At 44.0% G+C, this 22,939-nt stretch overlaps 1 protein-coding gene across 1 annotated transcript; it reads left to right on the forward strand.

The window, feature by feature from the left end:
• Positions 1 to 698: 698 nt before the first annotated feature.
• On the forward strand, positions 699 to 22,477 carry LOC116373156 (tumor necrosis factor receptor superfamily member 16-like). The gene is made up of 6 exons (XM_031821873.1): positions 699 to 1,323; positions 16,564 to 16,696; positions 16,829 to 17,194; positions 20,259 to 20,502; positions 20,742 to 20,884; positions 21,131 to 22,477. Exons 1-6 carry the CDS (start codon positions 1,282 to 1,284, stop codon positions 21,451 to 21,453), a joined length of 1,251 nt encoding a protein of 416 aa, XP_031677733.1. The 5' UTR covers positions 699 to 1,281; the 3' UTR covers positions 21,454 to 22,477.
• The last annotated feature ends 462 nt before the right edge of the window (positions 22,478 to 22,939 follow it).

Here is a 22,939-nt window from a genome sequence, read left to right on the forward strand (position 1 = left end):
TACTAAAATTAAGAAGTACCTGAAATGAGTTATGTGTAGAGGCAGCTGGTCCAAAAATCTAAAATATAGAGGCCATACCATATGCCTTCCCTGAATATTTGAAAACTGCTTAAATAATGTCTGGGCTATTACATGTATATTTTAGTCATTAGCAGAATCTGTTATCCAAACCGACTTGCAAATAGTACATTAATTAAATAGCCCTGACATTATTTAGGACTAAGCTAAATATCTGTGTTTGTGCTTCAATAGTCTATTACAGTACAGTTTAACCTACTTACCGGTATTACAACTACTAGGTTACAATATTCTACATTGATATCTTAATTATCCTATATAATTTATATACAACATATATCATTTTATAAGCATGTGCTTATTTACATATCTACAAAAATATGTAGGCTATTATTTGTGTTATTAATGTTCATAAAAAAAAGAGTGTGACGGAGAATATTATTCTGTAACCCCCCTGGAGAAATAACCGGGGGTTTAAAAATTAAGACCGCAAAATACAGCCCGGGCTACATCAAAGTCCCAACTTCCATTATTTAAACAGATCCCTAAAGGCATCTTCCGGAATGTATCCCCTTTATTTATTACAGTGTATCAAGTTTCATCCCCATTTGAATATCACTTCAATGTGTTTATTGCCGTCGCGTATCAGCCAATCACAAAGCGAGGACCCGGGTTCCAGCCGTAGAGAGCTGAAGGCGTTGAAAGTGAACCAAGCGCTTGAAGATCGAGAGGCCAAAACGCTGCGCTTCAGACTCACACTCTGCAAGAGGAACATGCCAACAAAGATTGAAGTGTGACTCAACTATAGGGAATGTAACAAAGAAACGGTCTACAGTAAAAGTAGATGGTGTGTAGCCTAAAGAAGAGGATTTTTTTTACTGTTTTCCTGACGTTTTCTTTCATGGCAGTTGATTTCACTGAAGAGAAGCGGCACTCGGACTGAAGAGAAGCGGCACTCGGACTGAAGAGAAGCGGCACTCGGACTTGCTGTTGAGTTTTGGGACGTTTTTTCTTCCGCCGTATGTGTAGGATACTTTGATGCAGTTAAAAAAAATGCTCTCATTTGGTCGTGTTCTTGTTACTTTCAAAGTGGTTTCTTGACAGCTGTGAAGAGTTTTTAGGAACCTAGGTGCGCTTTTTTTGGCATTTACCTGGGTTACGTCTCACGGAGTAGGCTATTGAAGCCTTCTTTGGTCCCAAAGACTTTTGAAGGGGTATAGCCAACTCATTGTACGGGATTTTCCATCGGCGAAAAACTGTGACATGGATGCGCTTTGGGTCTGCACACTTTTTCTGTTCGTAAATGTAAGTGTCATGTCGCTCCTATTCCTGATATACATAGGCTGTAACTCACTAATATATCTCATAGGCTACTGTACAGTAATACACGAACAGATCAATTCCCTCCCTGTTATTTTCTGCTGAGAGTGCAATGTATAGTAACGCACATTACTGGCCAACATGAGGCGAATTCATTATTTAGCCAATCTGCATAAAGTTTATGATTTTGGCTGCATTGTAAACTATGTTGGCATTACGCACGCGCTACATTGTAAACTATGTTGGCATTACGCACGCGCTACATTGTAATTACATGCATTTATTTGATTTAACCCTTATTTTACCAGGTCATTTGACTGAGAACACATTCTCATTTACTGCAGCGACCTGGGGAATAGTTACAGGGGGGAGGGAGGGTGGTGGTGAATGAGCCAATTGGAAGCTGGCAATGATTAGATGCCTTGCGTCTTGGTTGTGTTACATTGTAATCTAGCCTACTTCTCACTCTACATTGACAATGTTCTGTATAGCTACAGAATGTGACATATTGTCATTATCTACAACTCTCCTGCTTTTACTCAGAGATAAACTCTGTTTTTCTTTTCTGATCTTAGTTTATCTTCCTTACCAATTGATAAGGCTTAGGCTGTATTATAAGTGTGTGTAATTGAAACGTTAATGCAGGTAGTTAAAGTCAGAATAATCCTTTCCACAGCTGGAGACGATGACACTGTGACACTCCATCTCCTTTCAAGTCCAACAGACCCGAGGGCCTGTAGAGGAGAGGAGAGGCAGCATGTCTTGTCATGTTCCCAGGGCCTAACCCTTTCTTCAAGATCAAAGCGCTGGAGATAAAACTCCGTCGGATCTTAATTCACTCTGCATTCATGTGACCCCGGAAAGATATGTATCTGTTTAATGAGGGGATAATAACAACAAACGTTCATTTTAAATGGAAAACAAAGTTTTGTTTCCCCAAAACACACCTTTGTTTCTATCACAGAGGTTTGTTTGAAAATTTAAAAAACAACATTTTTTTTGTGAACTTCTCCAATTAGTTTTCTCTGCTTAATATGAATGTTTTTTCAAACCTCAATGTATTAAAGATCATATTACTTGTCGTTGAATCACACCGGCCCACTAATGTTAGTGGTGTGATTGTCCAAGGTTCTCTGTTACATTACCAAACTGTATTACAATTCATAGATAGTGCCATAGTCCTTCCTTGCGGCAATTCCTGGTAGAAATGCGTCATGAGTAAAACTATCGCTGCGGTCTGGATATCCGGAGCAAAGAAATTATAATTTCTCTCAGTCTGTGGCGAGAGAAGGGCGACCCTGTTTGTAACAGAACAGTAAATGTAATTTCCATGTTGACGCTAAGCAGTTTTCTGATTGGTTTTCTCTTGAACTCACGAGCGCCGCTTTGCTTTCCCACAGCGACATCTTTGAGACAGTAAGTCAGCATATTGAGAACTTTAATAATACATTGCGGACAGACAAGCAGGCTTACAGTGGCATGACTATTGGTATCCAGTAGTTTGTCATGCTGTTAGGAGGAGATGGAAAGCTCAGCATATTCCCTGACTGGAACAAAACATGGTTAACAAAAAAAAAAGTTCCAGATTCCAAACGTTGACTTTTTAAAGATGACCTGCAACTGCTGATGACAGTAATCAGTGTGCAGATTAATATCATGGACCAATCAGACAGGCAAGCAGCTCTAGCTCCACCCTCCCTACACATCCCTCTGCCTTAGTGTGTCTGTCCCAAAATGGCACCCTATTGCGTATATATAGTGCACTGCCTCCCAAATGGCACCCTATTCCCTATATTGTGCACTACTTTTGACCAGGGCCGATAGGTCCACATTTTGACCAGACTTGCCCAGATAATGAGTCATGGAGGCAATTATGTGCATCCCAAATAGCACCCTATTCCCTATATAGTGCACTACAGGACCTCTATCTACATCTCCTGTTCTTCTGTCTGCTGGACATCTCAGGGTGGAGGTGGTGACACCACGCTGCTATCCTCAGGGTGGAGGTGGTGACACCACGCTGCTGTCCTCAGGGTGGAGGTGGTGACACCATGCTGCTGTCCTCAGGGTGGAGGTGGTGACACCACACTGCTGTCCCCAGGGTGGAGGTGGTGACACCACACTGCTGTCGTCAGGGTGGAGGTGGTGACACCACGCTGCTGTCCCCAGGGTGTGAGGGTCAGGGAAAAGGTGGTGACACCATGCTGCTGTCCCCAGGGTGTGAGGGTCAGGGTGGAGGTGGTGACACCATGCTGCTGTCCCCAGGGTGTGAGGGTCAGGGTGGAGGTGGTGACACCATGCTGCTGTCCTCAGGGTGTGAGGGTCAGGGTGGAGGTGGTGACACCATGCTGCTGTCCCCATGGTGTGAGGGTCAGGGTCAGGGTGGAGGGAGAGACCTGCCTCCTGGGGCTCCCCACCCTTTCATGTGCTCATCACTCTCACGTGGAAACTAGTGCTGCTGCAGACAAGGAGTCAAATATCATGTCAAATGGGATCGCACTGCAAAAAGGCCGAAGGGCGGCTTTAGGGAGTGTGTGTGCTCACGACTGGGTGACTGCACGCTTCTGTGTGTACGTGCGCTTCTGTGTACATGAGCTTCTGTGTGTATTCACACTTTTGTGTGTGTGTGTGCGTTGATTATGTGTGTGTGTTGACGGAGTGACCGTGACAGCCGTGGAGTTCATAGCCCCTTTTGAAAGCAGATAGGGCTCCATGGAGGTCTCCTCTCACCAGGGAATCAAGTCCTCTACTACTGAAGTGGAGAGAGCAACTGCGGCCCCTCAACTCTCTCCAGTGGCCCTGGAGCAGACCGATCAGGTCTGTGGGTTCTCTTTTCTCATGGTCCTTGAGCCAAGGAGGTGTCGACTGTGTAGGCTGCTTGGCTCTGTATGTAAGCAAGTCCTGAGCTACCACATAACAGTCTGAAAATGGTTTATATAAGCTAGCATATAACAGTCTGAAAATGGTTTATATAAGCTAGATTATAACAGTCTGAAAATGGTTTATATAAGCTACCACATAACAGTCTGAAAATGGTTTATATAAGCTAGCATATAACAGTCTGAAAATGGTTTATATAAGCTAGCATATAACAGTCTGAAAATGGTTTATATAAGCTAGCATATAACAGTCTGAAAATGGTTTATATAAGCTACCACATAACAGTCTGAAAATGGTTTATATAAGCTAGCATATAACAGTCTGAAAATGGTTTATATAAGCTAGCATATAACAGTCTGAAAATGGTTTATATAAGCTAGCATATAACAGTCTGAAAATGGTTTATATAAGCTAGCATATAACAGTCTGAAAATGGTTTATATAAGCTAGCATATAACAGTCTGAAAATGGTTTATATAAGCTACCACATAACAGTCTGAAAATGGTTTATATAAGCTACCACATAACAGTCTGAAAATGGTTTATATAAGCTAGCATATAACAGTCTGAAAATGGTTTATATAAGCTAGCATATAACAGTCTGAAAATGGTTTATATAAGCTAGCATATAACAGTCTGAAAATGGTTTATATAAGCTAGCATATAACAGTCTGAAAATGGTTTATATAAGCTAGCATATAACAGTCTGAAAATGGTTTATATAAGCTAGCATATAACAGTCTGAAAAGGGTTTATATAAGCTAGCATATAACAGTCTGAAAATGGTTAATATAAGCTAGCATATAACAGTCTGAAAATGGTTTATATAAGCTAGCATATAACAGTCTGAAAATGGTTAATATAAGCTAGCATATAACAGTCTGAAAATGGTTAATATAAGCTAGCATATAACAGTCTGAAAATGGTTTATATAAGCTAGCATATAACAGTCTGAAAATGGTTTATATAAGCTAGCATATAACAGTCTGAAAATGGTTAATATAAGCTAGCATATAACAGTCTGAAAATGGTTTATATAAGCTAGCATATAACAGTCTGAAAATTGTTAATATAAGCTAGCATATAACAGTCTGAAAATGGTTTATATAAGCTAGCATATAACAGTCTGAAAATGGTTTATATAAGCTAGCATATAACAGTCTGAAAATGGTTTATGTAAGCTAGCATATAACAGTCTGAAAATGGTTAATATAAGCTAGCATATAACAGTCTGAAAATGGTTAATATAAGCTAGCATATAACAGTCTGAAAATGGTTTATATAAGCTAGCATATAACAGTCTGAAAATGGTTAATATAAGCTAGCATATAACAGTCTGAAAATGGTTAATATAAGCTAGCATATAACAGTCTGAAAATGGTTTATAGAAGCTAGCATATAACAGTCTGAAATGGTTTATATAAGCTAGCATATAACAGTCTGAAAATGGTTTATATAAGCTAGCATATAACAGTCTGAAAATGGTTTATATAAGCTAGCATATAACAGTCTGAAAATGGTTTATATAAGCTAGCATATAACAGTCTGAAAATGGTTTATATAAGCTAGCATATAACAGTCTGAAAATGGTTAATATAAGCTAGCATATAACAGTCTGAAAATGGTTAATATAAGCTAGCATATAACAGTCTGAAAATGGTTTATATAAGCTAGCATATAACAGTCTGAAAATGGTTAATATAAGCTAGCATATAACAGTCTGAAAATGGTTAATATAAGCTAGCATATAACAGTCTGAAAATGGTTAATATAAGCTAGCATATAACAGTCTGAAAATGGTTTATAGAAGCTAGCATATAACAGTCTGAAAATGGTTAATATAAGCTAGCATATAACAGTCTGAAAATGGTTTATAGAAGCTAGCATATAACAGTCTGAAAATGGTTTATATAAGCTAGCATATAACAGTCTGAAAATGGTTAATATAAGCTAGCATATAACAGTCTGAAAATGGTTAATATAAGCTAGCATATAACAGTCTGAAAATGGTTTATATAAGCTAGCATATAACAGTCTGAAAATGGTTTATATAAGCTAGCATATAACAGTCTGAAAATGGTTAATATAAGCTAGCATATAACAGTCTGAAAATGGTTTATATAAGCTAGCATATAACAGTCTGAAAATGGTTAATATAAGCTAGCATATAACAGTCTGAAAATGGTTTATATAAGCTAGCATATAACAGTCTGAAAATGGTTTATATAAGCTAGCATATAACAGTCTGAAAATGGTTTATATAAGCTAGCATATAACAGTCTGAAAATGGTTTATATAAGCTAGCACATAACAGTCTGAAAATGGTTAATATAAGCTAGCATATAACAGTCTGAAAATGGTTTATATAAGCTAGCATATAACAGTCTGAAAATGGTTAATATAAGCTAGCATATAACAGTCTGAAAATGGTTAATATAAGCTAGCATATAACAGTCTGAAAATGGTTTATATAAGCTAGCATATAACAGTCTGAAAATGGTTTATATAAGCTAGCATATAACAGTCTGAAAATGGTTTATATAAGCTAGCATATAACAGTCTGAAAATGGTTTATATAAGCTAGCATATAACAGTCTGAAAATGGTTTATATAAGCTAGCATATAACAGAACACAAGGATTCTAATATAGTTCATCAGAATTCTAACAAGTCAGCATTTTTTTTGGAACAAGATTCCACTCTGATGTCATATGCAAATCGGGTCACTTTTCATGTTGACTTTCTCAACTGCCTTTTCCTGTTCAGTAGGCGAGTACGGAGACCTTTTACACAAGTCACACATTCCCTCTGAGGTCCATAAATCAGAGCTCTGTTAGTCCCAGTCCTGATTACTGTGGTCATTAAGCCCTGGGCAGGGTGGATGTTTACACACACACTCCACCCCATGAACTGGTGCACGGAGGGGAATATTTAGCTCTATATTTGGTCAGCACAATAGGAAATGCCAATGGGTCTGGATCTGCAGAGCAAAGTAGAGCTGGAGTGGACTCTGTCTGGACTTTCTCGTGTGTGTGTGTGTGTGTGTGTGTGTGTGTGTGTGTGTGTGTGCGCGTGTGTAGTGCGTGTGTGTGTAGTGTGTGTGTGCGCGTGTGTAGTGCGTGTGTGTGTAGTGTGTTTTGTGTGTGTGTGTGTAGTGCGTGTGTGTAGTGTGTTGTGTGTAGTGTGTGTGTAGTGTGTTGTGTGTGCGGTTGCCAGTTTCTGGTCTACAGCACGATGAAGCAGCAGTTGGAGACACTGCCAGACAGCATCGCTGGCACAAAACATTTATAATTCAGTGGATGGGTAATTGTATGTGTGGGGTACAGAGATGAGGTAGTCAATCAAAAATCATGTTAAACACTATTATTGCACACAGAGTGAGTCCATTCTACTTATTATGTAACTTGTTAAGCAAATGTTTACTTCTGAACTTATTTAGGCTTGCCATAACAAAGGGGTTGAATACTTAATGACTCAAGACATTATGGGGTCTTTTGTTTAGGCAAGTTACACAAAATCTGAATTGAATCCATTTCAAATTCAGGCTGTAAAGCAACAAAATGTGGAAAAAGTCATGGGGTGTGAATCCTTTGTGAAGGTGCTGTACGTTCCCAGTTTAAAATGATACCAGTAGACAATGTACACCAGATGTTGTACATTTAGCCTGTTAAGTGCTGAAATATAAACTAGTTTAGTGCAAATCCAAAGCCTTGTAATTTAGGTGCAGGATTACATTAGTTTTAGATGACAGTTAGGCTGCAGGAGGTGAACATTACAGGTAATATACAAGATGTTGTGAAAACCAGCGTGCTGTAAACATTCTAAACATGTTGTGAAAACCAGCGTGCTGTAAACATTCTAAACATGTTGTGAAAACCAGCGTGCTGTAAACATTCTAAACATGTTGTGAAAACCAGCGTGCTGTAAACATTCTAAAATGTTGTGAAAACCAGCGTGCTGTAAACATTCTAAACATGTTGTGAAAACCAGCGTGCTGTAAACATTCTAAACATGTTGTGAAAACCAGCGTGCTGTAAACATTCTAAACATGTTGTAAAAACCAGCGTGTTGTAAACATTCTAAAATGTTGTGAAAACCAGCGTGCTGTAAACATGTTGTAAAAACCAGCGTGCTGTAAACATTCTAAAATGTTGTGAAAACCAGCGTGCTGTAAACATGTTGTAAAAACCAGCGTGCTGTAAACATTCTAAAATGCTGTGAAAACCAGCGTGCTGTAAACATTCTAAAATGTTGTGAAAACCAGCATGCTGTAAACATGTTGTAAAAACCAGCGTGCTGTAAGCATTCTAAAATGTTGTGAAAACCAGCGTGCTGTAAACATTCTAAAATGCTGTGAAAACCAGCGTGCTGTAAACATTCTAAAATGCTGTGAAAACCAGCGTGCTGTAAACATTCTAAAATGTTGTGAAAACCAGCGTGCTGTAAACATTCTAAAATGCTGTGAAAACCAGCGTGCTGTAAACATTCTAAAATGTTGTGAAAACCAGCGCGCTGTAAACATGTTGTAAAAACCAGCGTGCTGTAAACATTCTAAAATGCTGTGAAAACCAGCGTGCTGTAAACATTCTAAAATGTTGTGAAAACCAGCGTGCTGTAAACATTCTAAAATGCTGTGAAAACCAGCGTGCTGTAAACATTCTAAAATGTTGTGAAAACCAGCGTGCTGTAAACATGTTGTAAAAACCAGCGTGCTGTAAACATTCTAAAATGCTGTGAAAACCAGCGTGCTGTAAACATTCTAAAATGTTGTGAAAACCAGCGTGCTGTAAACATGTTGTAAAAACCAGCGTGCTGTAAGCATTCTAAAATGTTGTGAAAACCAGCGTGCTGTAAACATTCTAAAATGCTGTGAAAACCAGCGTGCTGTAAACATTCTAAAATGCTGTGAAGACCACCGTGCTGTAAACATTCTAAAATGTTGTGAAAACCAGCGTGCTGTAAACATTCTAAAATGCTGTGAAAACCAGCGTGCTGTAAACATTCTAAAATGCTGTGAAAACCAGCGTGCTGTAAACATTCTAAAATGTTGTAAAAACCAGCGTGCTGTAAACATTCTAAAATGTTGTGAAAACCAGCGTGCTGTAAACATTCTAAAATGCTGTGAAAACCAGCGTGCTGTAAACATGGTGTGAAAACCAGCGTAATGTAAACATTATAAAATGCTGTGAAAACCAGCGTGCTGTAAACATTATAAAATGCTGTGAAAACCAGCGTGCTGTAAACATTCTAAAATGCTGTGAAAACCAGCGTGCTGTAAACATTCTAAAATGTTGTGAAAACCAGCGTGCTGTAAACATTCTAAAATGCTGTGAAAACCAGCGTGCTGTAAACATTCTAAAATGTTGTGAAAACCAGCATGCTATAAACATTCTAAAATGCTGTGAAAACCAGCGTGCTGTAAACATGGTGTGAAAACCAGCGTGCTGTAAACATGGTGTGAAAACCAGCGTGCTGTAAACATTCTAAAATGCTGTGAAAACCAGCGTGCTGTAAACATTCTAAAATGTTGTGAAAACCAGCGTGCTGTAAACATTCTAAAATGTTGTAAACATTCTAAAATGTTGTGAAAACCAGCGTGCTGTAAACATTCTAAAATGTTGTAAAAACCAGCATGCTGTAAACATTCTAAAATGTTTTGTCACCAGTGCTTGTTTTGTTGAACTGTTGTCGTCCTCACTGTTGCTCCTACGGCACTAATCTGATGAGCACCTTTTGGAGCTCTGCCCAAGCAGATCATTGGATTGGTTTGACATGTTGTGAGGTGTCACTGATTCCGGGTTCTGACCCCTCTTTAGCTGATTTCTGCCATGGAACTTCCCCGGGAAGCCTGGTTCACAACAAGGCTTGTGCATTCCAATTTGAACCCTATAGGACTCTGAACAAAACAAGTGCACCAAGTAGGGAATAGGGTGTATTTGGGACACATGCTAAATACACGACCGTTGAAAGAGACTACAAGCCATTAGCCAAGCTCTTCTCACACAACTCACTGTGATGGGCCATTCTCACATTTACATTTTCTGTCATTTAGCAGACACTCTAATCCAGAGGGATTTACAGTCAGTAGTTATTTAGCAGACACTCTAATCCAGAGTGATTTACAGTCAGTAGTTATTTAGCAGAGACTCTAATCCAGAGGGATTTACAGTCAGTAGTTATTTAGCAGACACTCTAATCCTGAGGGATTTACAGTCAGTAGTTATTTAGCAGACACTCTAATCCAGAGGGATTTACAGTCAGTAGTTATTTAGCAGACACTCTAATCCAGAGTGATTTACAGTCAGTAGTTATTTAGCAGAGACTCTAATCCAGAGGGATTTACAGTCAGTAGTTATTTAGCAGACACTCTAATCCAGAGTGATTTACAGTCAGTGGTTATTTAGCAGACACTCTAATCCAGAGTGATTTACAGTCAGTAGTTATTTAGCAGACACTCTAATCCAGAGTGATTTATAGTCAGTAGTTATTTAGCAGACACTATTATCCAGAGTGATTTACAGTCAGTAGTTTTTTAGCAGACACTCTAATCCAGAGTGATTTACAGTCAGTAGTTATTTAGCAGAGACTCTAATCCAGAGGGATTTACAGTCAGTAGTTATTTAGCAGAGACTCTAATCCAGAGTGATTAACCGACTGTGCATTCAACTAAGGTAGGTAGAACAACCACATATCACAGTGATAAGACAACCACAGCTCACTGTAGAAGCGCATGTGATCGCTGAGATGAATACCTGTTGAAACTGAGCTCCCATCACCCTGATACTGCAGATCTGTGCTAGCTGAGGTTCAGATGTTGTCTGGCTCCTCAAATAATGGTGCAATAAAACCTCTGTGCTGTTTTTCTTGGCATGAAATGTGCCCTCCTTCCCTTCAAAGTTGTGATGTTGTTCTTGGAATGAAACATACCCTCCTTCCCTTCAAAGTTGTGCTGTTGTTCTTGGAATGAAACATACCCTCCTTTCCCTTCAAAGTTATTCTGTTTCTAGTGGTGGAATTGTATCAGTGCTGTTTTGTGACTGGAATTATCAAATTAAATTAAATATTATTTGTCATGTTGGCCGAACACAACAGTGAATTCTTACTTACAAGCCCTTAAAAATAGTGTTATATTTACTAAATAAACTAAAGTAAAAATGTTTTATTAAATTAAAAGTAACACAATAAAATAACAATAACGAGGCTATATACAGGGAGTCAATGTGCAGGGGTATAAGTTAGTTGAGGTCATTTGCACATTTGGTCTGCACATGCTCTGAGTACACATCCTGGTAATCTTTCTGGTCCCGCGGCCTTGTGAATGTTGATCTGTTTAAAGTTCTTGCTCACATCGACTACGGAGAACGTGATCAAACAGTCGTCTGGAACAGCTGGTGCTCTCATGCATGCTTAAGTGTTGCTTGCCTCGAAGCGAGCATAAATCTGAGTACACATCCTGGTAATCTTTCTGGTCCCGCGGCCTTGTGAATGTTGATCTGTTTAAAGTTCTTGCTCACATCGACTACGGAGAACGTGATCAAAAAGTCGTCTGGAACAGCTGGTGCTCTCATGCATGCTTAAGTGTTGCTTGCCTCGAAGCGAGCATAAAAGGCATTTAGCTCATCTGGTATGCTTGCGTCACTGGGCAGCTCGTGACTGGGTTTCCCTTTGTAGTCCATAATAGTTTGTATGCCCTGCCACATCCGACGAGCACCAGAGCCAGTGTAGTATTCAATCTTTGTCTTGTATTGCCACTTTGCCTGTTTGATGGTTCGTCTGAGGGAATAGCGGGATTTTTTATAAGCGTCCGGATTAGTGTCCTTCTTATTGAAAGTGGCAGCTTTAGCCTTTAGCTAGGTGCAGATGTTGCCTGTAATCCATGGCTTCTGGTTGGGATATATACGTACGGTCACTGTGGGGACGACGTCGTCGATGCACTTATTAATGAAGCCTGTAACTGAGGTGGTATATTCCTCAATGCCATTGGATGAATCGCGGAACATATTCCAGTCTGTGCTAGCAAAACAGTCCTGTAGCGTAGCATCCACATCATCTGACCACTGGCATGGTGTGTGTGTGCGTGCGTTGGTTCCTGTGTGCGTTGGGCTCGTTGGAGGCTCCACATGTTGACACAAGCTGCTTCTTGGAGCAGACATCGGAGACAGCGGTTTCTCCCAAATGGCACCCTATTCCCTACGTAGTGCCCTACTTTTGACCAGAATCCTATTGGCCCAGGTTAAAAGTGTGTACTATAAAAGGGAATATGGTGCCATTTGGGAGTGAGTCGGGGAGAAATCAGAGGGTTGTTTAGCTGTTAGCAGGAGGTTAGTTGTTAGACATCTGTTAGTTCCTGTCTACCCTCAGGCTCCAGGGATAATGGCTAGTGGGTCAATCAGCCCTCAACATGGGCATGTTTCAGATGCCTGACTGCTTTAGAGGAGGGCCTTGATGGGGGGAGGAGAGTGTGCGTGTGTGTGTGTGTAAATCTCTTGTTCTTAGACATAGTGAGGGGCAGTCGGGAGGGAGCGACACACACACACACACACACACACACACACACACACCTGCAGGGCTGGGGGGGGGAACATCAAAGGCCCCCTCAAAATAGACACACATGCTTGGCTGCGGGGGCTAACTGACACACCCGCCTGGGGCTACAACGGTCTCCCCTCCTCCTCACCCTCCCTCCCTTCCTCCCACCCCTCACTGTGTCTGAGGACAAGAGACACACACACACATTGTGACTATAATGTCATTCACACCCATGTGGAATGTGTCAATGTGGGAGGAAGCCCTTTCTACTCCTTCCTCTTCCTCATGTCTCAGTGTTTTCCTTCTGCTTTGTTTTAATTCTTTCCATGGGATTAAAGCCAGTCTGATTTAAAGCCAGTCTGATTTATAGCCAGTCTGATTAAAGCCAGTCTGATTTAAAGCCAGTCTGATTTAAAGCCAGTCTGATTAAAGCCAGTCTGATTTAAAGCCAGTCTGATTTAAAGCCAGTCTGATTTAAAGCCAGTCTGATTAAAGCCAGTCTGATTTAAAGCCAGTCTGATTTAAAGCCAGTCTGATTATAGCCAGTCTGATTTAAAGCCAGTCTAATTATAGCCAGTCTGATTTAAAGCCAGTCTGATTATAGCCAGTCTGATTTAAAGCCAGTCTGATTAAAGCCAGTCTGATTAAAGCCAGTCTGATTTAAAGCCAGTCTGATTAAAGCCAGTCTGATTTAAAGCCGGTCTGATTTAAAGCCAGTCTGATTTAAAGCCAGTCTGATTGAAAGCCAGTCTGATTGAAAGCCAGTCTGATGATTATAGCCAGTCTGATTATAGCCAGTCTGATTATAGCCAGTCTAATTTAAGGCCAGTCTAATTTAAAGCCAGCCTGATTAAAGCCAGTCTGATTATAGCCAGTCTGATTATAGCCAGTCTGATTATAGCCAGTCTGATTTAAAGCCAGTCTGATTTAAAGCCAGTCTAATTTAAAGCCAGTCTAATTTAAAGCCAGCCTGATTAAAGCCAGTCTGATTATAGCCAGTCTGATTATAGCCAGTCTGATTAAAGCCAGTCTGATTTAAAGCCAGTCTGATTGAAAGCCAGTCTGATTGAAAGCCAGTCTGATGATTATAGCCAGTCTGATTATAGCCAGTCTGATTATAGCCAGTCTAATTTAAAGCCAGTCTAATTTAAAGCCAGCCTGATTAAAGCCAGTCTGATTATAGCCAGTCTGATTATAGCCAGTCTGATTTAAAGCCAGTCTGATTAAAGCCAGTCTGATTAAAGCCAGTCTGATTTAAAGCCAGTCTGATTAAAGCCAGTCTGATTATAGCCAGTCTGATTATAGCCAGTCTGATTATAGCCAGTCTGATTATAGCCAGTCTGATTTAAAGCCAGTCTGATTAAAGCCAGTCTGATTATAGCCAGTCTCATTTAAAGCCAGTCTAATTTAAAGCCAGTCTGATTAAAGCCAGTCTGATTATAGCCAGTCTAATTTAAAGCCAGTCTGATTAAAGCCAGTCTGATTATAGCCAGTCTGATTAAAGCCAGTCCCTCCTGCTAGGCTGCACTGGGCTCTATAAGCCCTTAGGAATGTCTGATGTATCCCTCATGTTTAACACACACTGGGGCTGCCTCCCAAAAGGCACCCTATTCCCTCTAGAGTGCACTACTTTTGAGCAGAGCCCGGCTAGCCCTATAGACCCTGGTCCAATGTAGAGCCCTATATAGGGAATAGGGTGCCATCTGGGCCTCAGTCTGGCCCCTCCATTACCCGGCCGGGGCAGATAAGCGCTCAGCACTCTGAAAACAGAGCCAGATCAAAATATAAAAAAGACTATTTTCAATACGCCCACCTTCTCCCCATTTCAATACGCCCACCTTCTCCCCATTTCAATACGCCCACCTTCTCCCCATTTCAATACGCCCACCTTCTCCCCATTTCAATACGCCCACCTTCTCCCCATTTCAATACGCCCACCTTCTCCCCATTTCAATACGCCCACCTTCTCCCCATTTCAATACGCCCACCTTCTCCCCATTTCAATACGCCCACCTTCTCCCCATTTCAATACGCCCACCTTCTCCCCATTTCAATACGCCCACCTTCTCCCCCCCATTTCAATACGCCCACCTTCTCCCCATTTCAATACGCCCACCTTCTCCCCATTTCAATACGCCCACCTTCTCCCCATTTCAATACGCCCACCTTCTCCCCATTTCAATACGCCCACCTTCTCCCCATTTCAATACGCCCACCTTCTCCCCATTTCAATACGCCCACCTTCTCCCCATTTCAATACGCCCACCTTCTCCCCATTTCAATACGCCCACCTTCTCCCCATTTCAATACGCCCACCTTCTCCCCATTTCAATACGCCCACCTTCTCCCCATTTCAATACGCCCACCTTCTCCCCATTTCAATACGCCCACCTTCTCCCCATTTCAATACGCCCACCTTCTCCCCATTTCAATACGCCCACCTTCTCCCCATTTCAATACGCCCACCTTCTCCCCATTTCAATACGCCCACCTTCTCCCCATTTCAATACGCCCACCTTCTCGCCATTTCAATACGCCCACCTTCTCCCCATTTCAATACGCCCACCTTCTCCCCATTTCAATACGCCCACCTTCTCCCCATTTCAATACGCCCACCTTCTCCCCATTTCAATACGCCCACCTTCTCCCCATTTCAATACGCCCACCTTCTCCCCATTTCAATACGCCCACCTTCTCCCCATTTCAATACGCCCACCTTCTCCCCATTTCAATACGCCCACCTTCTCCCCATTTCAATACGCCCACCTTCTCCCCATTTCAATACGCCCACCTTCTCCCCATTTCAATACGCCCACCTTCTCCCCATTTCAATACGCCCACCTTCTCCCCATTTCAATACGCCCACCTTCTCCCCATTTCAATACGCCCACCTTCTCGCCATTTCAATACGCCCACCTTCTCCCCATTTCAATACGCCCACCTTCTCCCCATTTCAATACGCCCACCTTCTCCCCATTTCAATACGCCCACCTTCTCCCCATTTCAATACGCCCACCTTCTCCCCATTTCAATACGCCCACCTTCTCCCCATTTCAATACGCCCACCTTCTCCCCATTCTTTCCATCCGATGTCGAAGCAGGCAAAGGGGTGTGTGTATTTGATTTCCTGATTTCTACACGAACATTGAGGTCTTATTTTTGAGTCTTTGGTTGGTGGAACTGGACTGGCCTTGACTGAGACCAGCCGAGAGAGACGCTTGTGCTCTTACTCCTCCAAACATAGCTTGTCACCATAGTTTCCATCATAGTCTTGAACATGTCTATGTGTTGGCTTGTCACCATAGTTTCCATCCTAGTCTTGAACATGTCTATGTGTTGGCTTGTCACCATAGTTTCCATCATAGTCTTGAACATGTCTAGGTGTTGTCTTGTCACCATAGTTTCCATCCTAGTATTGAGCAATATAGCTGACTGGGTCAGTGGGGGGCTGGTAGCTGTCAACCACTTAGCACTCATCAGTTTGATCTATAAAAGAGTTCCCTCATCACTGGCATCTGCAGCACCGATAAATAAATCACTATCTATCTATCTGATAATTGATGCTAAGCTAACTGTTTTGTTTCTCCTTCCAGGTTGCCCTGGGAGATGCCTGTGTCAGTGGGCAGTTCAGCCAGTCAGGGGAGTGCTGTAGCCGTATCTATCTGATCATTGATGCTAAGCTAACCGTTTTGTTTCTCCTTCCAGGTTGCCCTGGGAGATGCCTGTGTCAGTGGGCAGTTCAGCCAGTCAGGGGAGTGCTGTAGCCGTATCTATCTGATCATTGATGCTAAGCTAACCGTTTTGTTTCTCCTTCCAGGTTGCCCTGGGAGATGCCTGTGTCAGTGGGCAGTTCAGCCAGTCAGGGGAGTGCTGTAGCCTGTGTCCTCCAGGCCATGGGGTGGAGGTAGAGTGTGGGATGGAGGACACCAAGTGCCAGCCTTGCCCTGAGGGTGAGTCATGGAGGCAATAGGGTTTAGATGCTGTTGCTTATGCCATTCCCCCAGTAGACATACAGCTATAGTACATACATACTGATAACACTGTGAGATACATTCAAATCCCCTATACCTTGTATGTTCTAGGAAGGTTCTCCCCATCAGACGGTCTCTCCCCGTGCCTCCCCTGTGCCCGCTGCCCAGCTGGCATCCCAGAGCTGACCTCCTGCAGCGCCACCCAGGATACCCACTGTGACTGTGACCAGCACTTCTACCTGTGGCGGGATGGGAAGAGTGTGGCAGGGCTGTGTGCCGCCTGCACCATGTGTGGACGGGGCGAGGGGGTGGTGAGGCTGTGTGGTGCCCAGGGGAACACCCAGTGCCAACCATGTCGCCCAGGAACGTTCTCAGAGGAGAAGAGTGATATCAAGCCCTGCCAGGTCTGCTCTCAGTGCTCTGACACTGAGGTGGAGATCAGAGCCTGCCAGCTCAACTCTGACACCCTCTGCATGGGTGCGTCTCTGTGTGTATGGTGTGTGTGTATGGACTTAAAGTTGACCGGGGCAGCTCTAGCAGGGCAGACATTTGACAAACTGACTTATTGGAAAGATGGAATCCTATGACGGTGCCACGCTGAAAGTCACTGAGTTCTTCAGTACTGCCAATTTTTGTCTATGGAGATTGCATTGCTGTGTGCTCCATTTTATACAGTTGTCAGCAACGGGTGTGGCTGAAATAGCTGAATCCACTCATTTGAAGGGGTGTCCACATACACTATATATACAAAAGTATGTTTCCCATGCCAATAAAGCCCCTTAGAGAGAGAGAGAGGGGGGGGGGGGGGGGGGGGAGGGAGGGAGAGAGGGAGGGAGGGAGGGAGGGAGGGAGGGAGGGAGGGAGGGGACATGTGGCCAACACCTGTACCCACACCTAATCTGAACACTTAGCAACACTTGAGGAAACATGAGCACAGTCCAACAGAGAGAAAACACTCTTAAGTGCTGCAGTCAAATGGCTCGGAGCCGACAGCTCTTAAAAAGGGCCTGACAATCTAACTACCCCCACACCAGACCCCAGGGCCTTGGCACATTGGTGACCCCAACATGGTAACCCCTCACCGGCTCCAAATGACCAAGCCTTGGTCTAGTGGCCTGGATCTCCCCTGGTCATCTGAACATACACAGGTCACCCCATCTGACACTGTAGATAGAGGTCAGGGGAGTCCCCAGTCGTGTTTGATCCTAAAATGGTCCGGCTGTAGAAGGAGTAAGGAGGGGTTTGGGGGGGGGTGACTGAGTCAGGGGCTGTAGAAGGAGTAAGGAGGGTTTTGAGGGGGGCTGAGTCAGGGGCTGTAGAAGGAGTAAGGAGGGGTTTGGGGGGGGGGGGGGGGGGTGACTGAGTCAGGGGCTATAGAAGGAGTAAGGAGGGGTTTGGGGGGGGGTGACTGAGTCAGGGGCTGTAGAAGGAGTAAGGAGGGGTTTTGGGGGGGGGTGACTGAGTCCGGGGCTGTAGAAGGAGTAAGGAGGGGTTTGGGGGGGGTGACTGAGTCAGGGGCTGTAGAAAGGGGTAAAGACAAGGGGGGGTTGACTGAGTCAGGGGATGGTAGCTGACTGGGTCGGGGGGGGCTGGTAGCTGACTGGGGGGGGGGGGCTGGTAGCTGAATGGGTCAGAGGGGGCTTGTAGCTGACTGGGTCAGAGGGGGGCTGGTAGCTGACTGGGTCAAAGGGGGCTGGTAGCTGAATGGGTCAAAGGGGGCTGGTAGCTGAATGGGTCAAAGGGGGCTGGTAGCTGAATGGGTCAGAGGGGGCTGGGAGCTGAATGGGTCAGAGGGGGCTGGGAGCTGACAGGCCCTCACAGACTACTGCTGCTGGATTCAATTTGGCAACAAGATCATTATTCAGATAGCTGGTAGTGTTATCAAATATGTTCACTGTTTGTGACTGTGTGTTTGCATCAACTGTAGGTATGAAAGCCCTCACATTCTATACACATTCATTGACTTATTACAAAAAAACATTGTGCCAATGGTAGATGTGTCAAGGCCCTTGATTTGATGTTGAGACGGGGATAAGGACAGGGCAGATATGTAGAGACAGGGATAAGGACGGGGCAGATATGTAGAGACAGGGATAAGGACAGGGCAGATATGTAGAGACAGGGATAAGGACAGGGTAGATATGTAGAGACAGGGATAAGGACAGGGCAGATATGTAGATATGTAGAGACGGGGATAAGGACAGGGCAGATATGTAGCGACGGGAATAAGGACAGGGCAGATATGTAGAGACAGGGATAAGGACAGGGTAGATAAGTAGAGACAGGGATAAGGACAGGGCGGATATGTAGAGACTGGGATAAGGACAGGGCAGATATGTAGCGACGGGGATAAGGACAGGGCAGATATGTAGCGACGGGGATAAGGACAGGGCAGATATGTAGCGACGGGGATAAGGACAGGGTAGATATGTAGAGACGGGGATAAGGACAGGGCAGATATGTAGAGACGGGGATAAGGACAGGGCAGATATGTAGAGATGGGGATAAGGACAGGGTAGATATGTAGAGACGGGGATAAGGACAGGGCAGATATGTAGCGACGGGGATAAGGACAGGGCAGATATGTAGCGACGGGGATAAGGACAGGGCAGATATGTAGCGACGGGGATAAGGACAGGGCAGATATGTAGCGACGGGGATAAGGACAGGGCAGATATGTAGAGGCAGGGATACGGACAGGGCAGATATGTAGAGACAGGGATAAGGACAGGGCAGATATGTCGAGACGGGGATAAGGACAGGGCAGATATGTAGAGACAGGGATAAGGACAGGGCAGATATGTCGAGACGGGGATAAGGACAGGGCAGATATGTAGCGACAGGGATAAGGACAGGGCAGATATGTAACGACGGGGATAAGGACAGGGCATATATGTAGCGACGGGGATAAGGACAGGGCAGATATGTAGCGACAGGGATAGGGACAGGGCAGATACGTTGAGACGGGGATAGGGACAGGGCAGATACGTTGAGACGGGGATAGGGACAGGGCAGATACGTTGAGACGGGGATAGGGACAGGGCAGATACATTGAGACGGGGATAGGGACAGGGCAGATACGTTGAGACGGGGATAGGGACAGGGCAGATACATTGAGACGGGGATAAGGACAGGGCAGATGCGTTGAGACGGGGATAAGGACAGGGCAGATACGTTGAGACGGGGATAGGGACAGGGCAGATACGTTGAGACGGGGATAAGGACAGGGCAGATACGTTGAGACGGGGATAAGGACAGGGCAGATATGTTGAGACGGGGATAAGGACAGGGCAGATACGTTGAGACGGGGATAAGGACAGGGCAGATACGTTGAGACGGGGATAAGGACAGGGCAGATACGTTGAGACGGGGATAAGGACAAGGCAGATACGTTGAGACGGGGATAAGGACAGGGCAGATATGTTGAGACAGGGATAAGGACAGGGCAGATATGTCAAGTGGCCCCCTTCTATCCTTAGTGTTTCCTTCATGGTTCAGTGGTTCTCTAATCAACAGTCTCCCATCTATCTCCAACCAACAGATAAGAAACTCCACATCCTGTCTCGTCCCCCTGAGTCTGACGGCCCTCTGGCCGCTCCTCGCCTGCCTGGGTTAGGGTTGGTGAATGATGGAGAGGAGGCCAGCCCTGCCCCTGGAGGAGGAGCAGCCCCCAGGGCCCCCGGGTTCACCCCTCAGGATGATGGGAGCAGCAACCACATCCTGGTCTACGTATCTGTTCTGGCTGCTGTGGTGCTGGGCCTGCTGCTCTACGTCGCCTACAAGTGGTGAGTTGACAGGAGGCACGCTGCCGTCTCATTGGCTGCATCCTGATTCTCCACACTTGAAGCATTGCATTGGTGTGAGCATTGGCTGGAGGGAGTTGTTAAATGCATGACAGGGGGGAGAATTGTTTGCAAACCTTTCGATTGCCGTCATGTATTTCTGTAATAGGTTGTGATACAAATGATCCTGTTGTTATGTTTTAGTAAAGAGTGTAAACGTGTTTCCTCCCATGTCTCGTCAGCTGGACGTCGTATAAGCAGAAGCAGGCGTTGAGTAAAGCCCGCGCTGCAGAGCTGGGGACGTGTCCTGAAGGAGAAAAACTCCACAGTGACAGCGGTGTGTTCCTGGACTCACACAGCCTGCAGGATGGCCAGCCAAGTAAAGGTAACAACCAACAGCCACGACTACACTACAATTAACCTCACTGCACTACACTGTTACCTGAGTGAGAACAGAAGCCCAAGTTAAATACATGTTCTAATCTCTCTCAATGTAGAGCACATTTAGCATTTATCAGACACTCTCATCCAGAACAACTTACAGACGTCTTTTCTCATTGGCTTTTATCATCTATTATAACTGTTGAATGGACTTGTGACGATCTGTGTCTGTTGTGTATTCTACCCCCAGGTAGTAAGAGGGACAGTAAGCAGGACGGCCGTCTGTACATCAACCTGCCCCCCCACAGACAGGAGGAGGTGGAGCGTCTGCTCCAGGAGGGGAGCGGGGGCCGCAGAGGCTCCTGGAGGACCCTGGGGGCCGCGCTGGGCTACGAGGCCGAGCAGATGGACCTGTTTGGGCACGGCGAGGCCCCTGTACACACCCTCCTTTCCAACTGGGCTCAGCAGGAGGGCTCCACTCTGGGACTTCTGTGCTCGGCGCTGGCCCGCATCGAGAGGCCCGACGTAGCCGCCGCCCTCACCTGCCCTGCCCAGGGGGTGTCTGTGGTCTGAGGAAGGAGCCATGGTTGGTCCCAAATGGCACCCTATTCCCTATATAGTGCACTACTGGTAAGCTAAAGGTCAAAAGTAGTGCACTATGTAGGGTGCCACAGAGCCTTCCTCATGAGCCTGATAAGACTGGGTGGCATTCATTAGGAACCAAACGGACTGAATCAGGGAGTGACGACCTGAACTTGAACCAATAAGAAATGTTTGTTTTCCGTTGCGAAACATACTGTGTGTCCTAATGAATACGACCCTTGTGGACATAGGAGAGGATGGATGGGGCAAACAGCCCTCCTTCTCACCCAGTGGGATGGCATAGCATGCCAGGGGAGGTACTCTTGACTGCCCCATAATGCCTCAGACATTTGAACTGAAGAGGACAGTGGAAGTGTTGTTGCGGGCTCGTTGAGCTGGTTCATCCTCTATTGGAAATGTACAGTATATCCACCATTCTTCCAGTATATATATATATATATATATATATATATATATATATATATTTTACCATACTTGTGTATAATCTGCCCAAGCGTTCTAGGAATGGGTATTTATTTGCAGCAATGTCAGAAGGATCCACTCTCTTTCCTGATTTGTTTTGCAGCAATGTGAGGAAGATGCACAATAGCTGACTGTAACTAACTGAACAGGCATGGGAATGAAATATTCTGTAGAATATTCTTTACAACTATGAAATAAATGCATTCTGTTCATATTGACAATCAGTAGTGAATTTTAAGACCTTTGTAAATATTTGATCATACATTCATTGTAATATAGTGTTAGAAAGGTTTTCAAGCATGAAGGGGCAATCACAAACCTCTTTGACTGAGGATGCATGATGACTCTCTCTCTCTCTCTCTCTCTCTCAGCTTCTCCATCTTAAAGACATTGGGAGGCCTCAAATCAGTGATGTACTGGCTATCCAGAACATTATCGTTATGTAACAATCACTTATTCTGGTCTATATTCTAATGTCATGGTGTGTGTTTTTCTAAGACGTTGTCTCATATAATAAATGCTTTTGAAGGTGTGAGTGAGTGAGAGTCAAACGGTGCTCTCTGAGCTTGTTGTGTTACATGCTCTGACAAGAACAGTGGTTTCTGTCCTACCCGGACGTAAAAGCAAGCAGCTACCTGCTCTGTGGTAGTTTATTCTGGAGATAATCAATGGCCGTCTTTGTTTGTCTCAGTCACCTAACTGAACAGGGGTGTGACTTGTAACATAAATGAAACAAGTATGTGGTCATGTCAGAGGAAAGTATGGAAGACTTTCATTTACAATTGAAGTCGGAAGTTTACATACACTTAGGTTGGGGTCATTAAAACTAATTTTTCAACCACTCCACAACTTTCTTGTTAACAAACTGTAGTTTTGGCAAGTTGGTTAGGACATCTACTTTGTGCATGACACAAGTAATTTTTACAACAATTGTTTACAGACAGATTATTTCACTTATAATTCACTGTATCACAATTCCAGTTGGTCAGAAGTT

This window comes from Oncorhynchus kisutch, unplaced genomic scaffold (genome assembly GCF_002021735.2).
Source record: "Oncorhynchus kisutch isolate 150728-3 unplaced genomic scaffold, Okis_V2 scaffold4026, whole genome shotgun sequence".
Classification (NCBI taxonomy): Eukaryota; Metazoa; Chordata; class Actinopteri; order Salmoniformes; family Salmonidae; genus Oncorhynchus; species Oncorhynchus kisutch.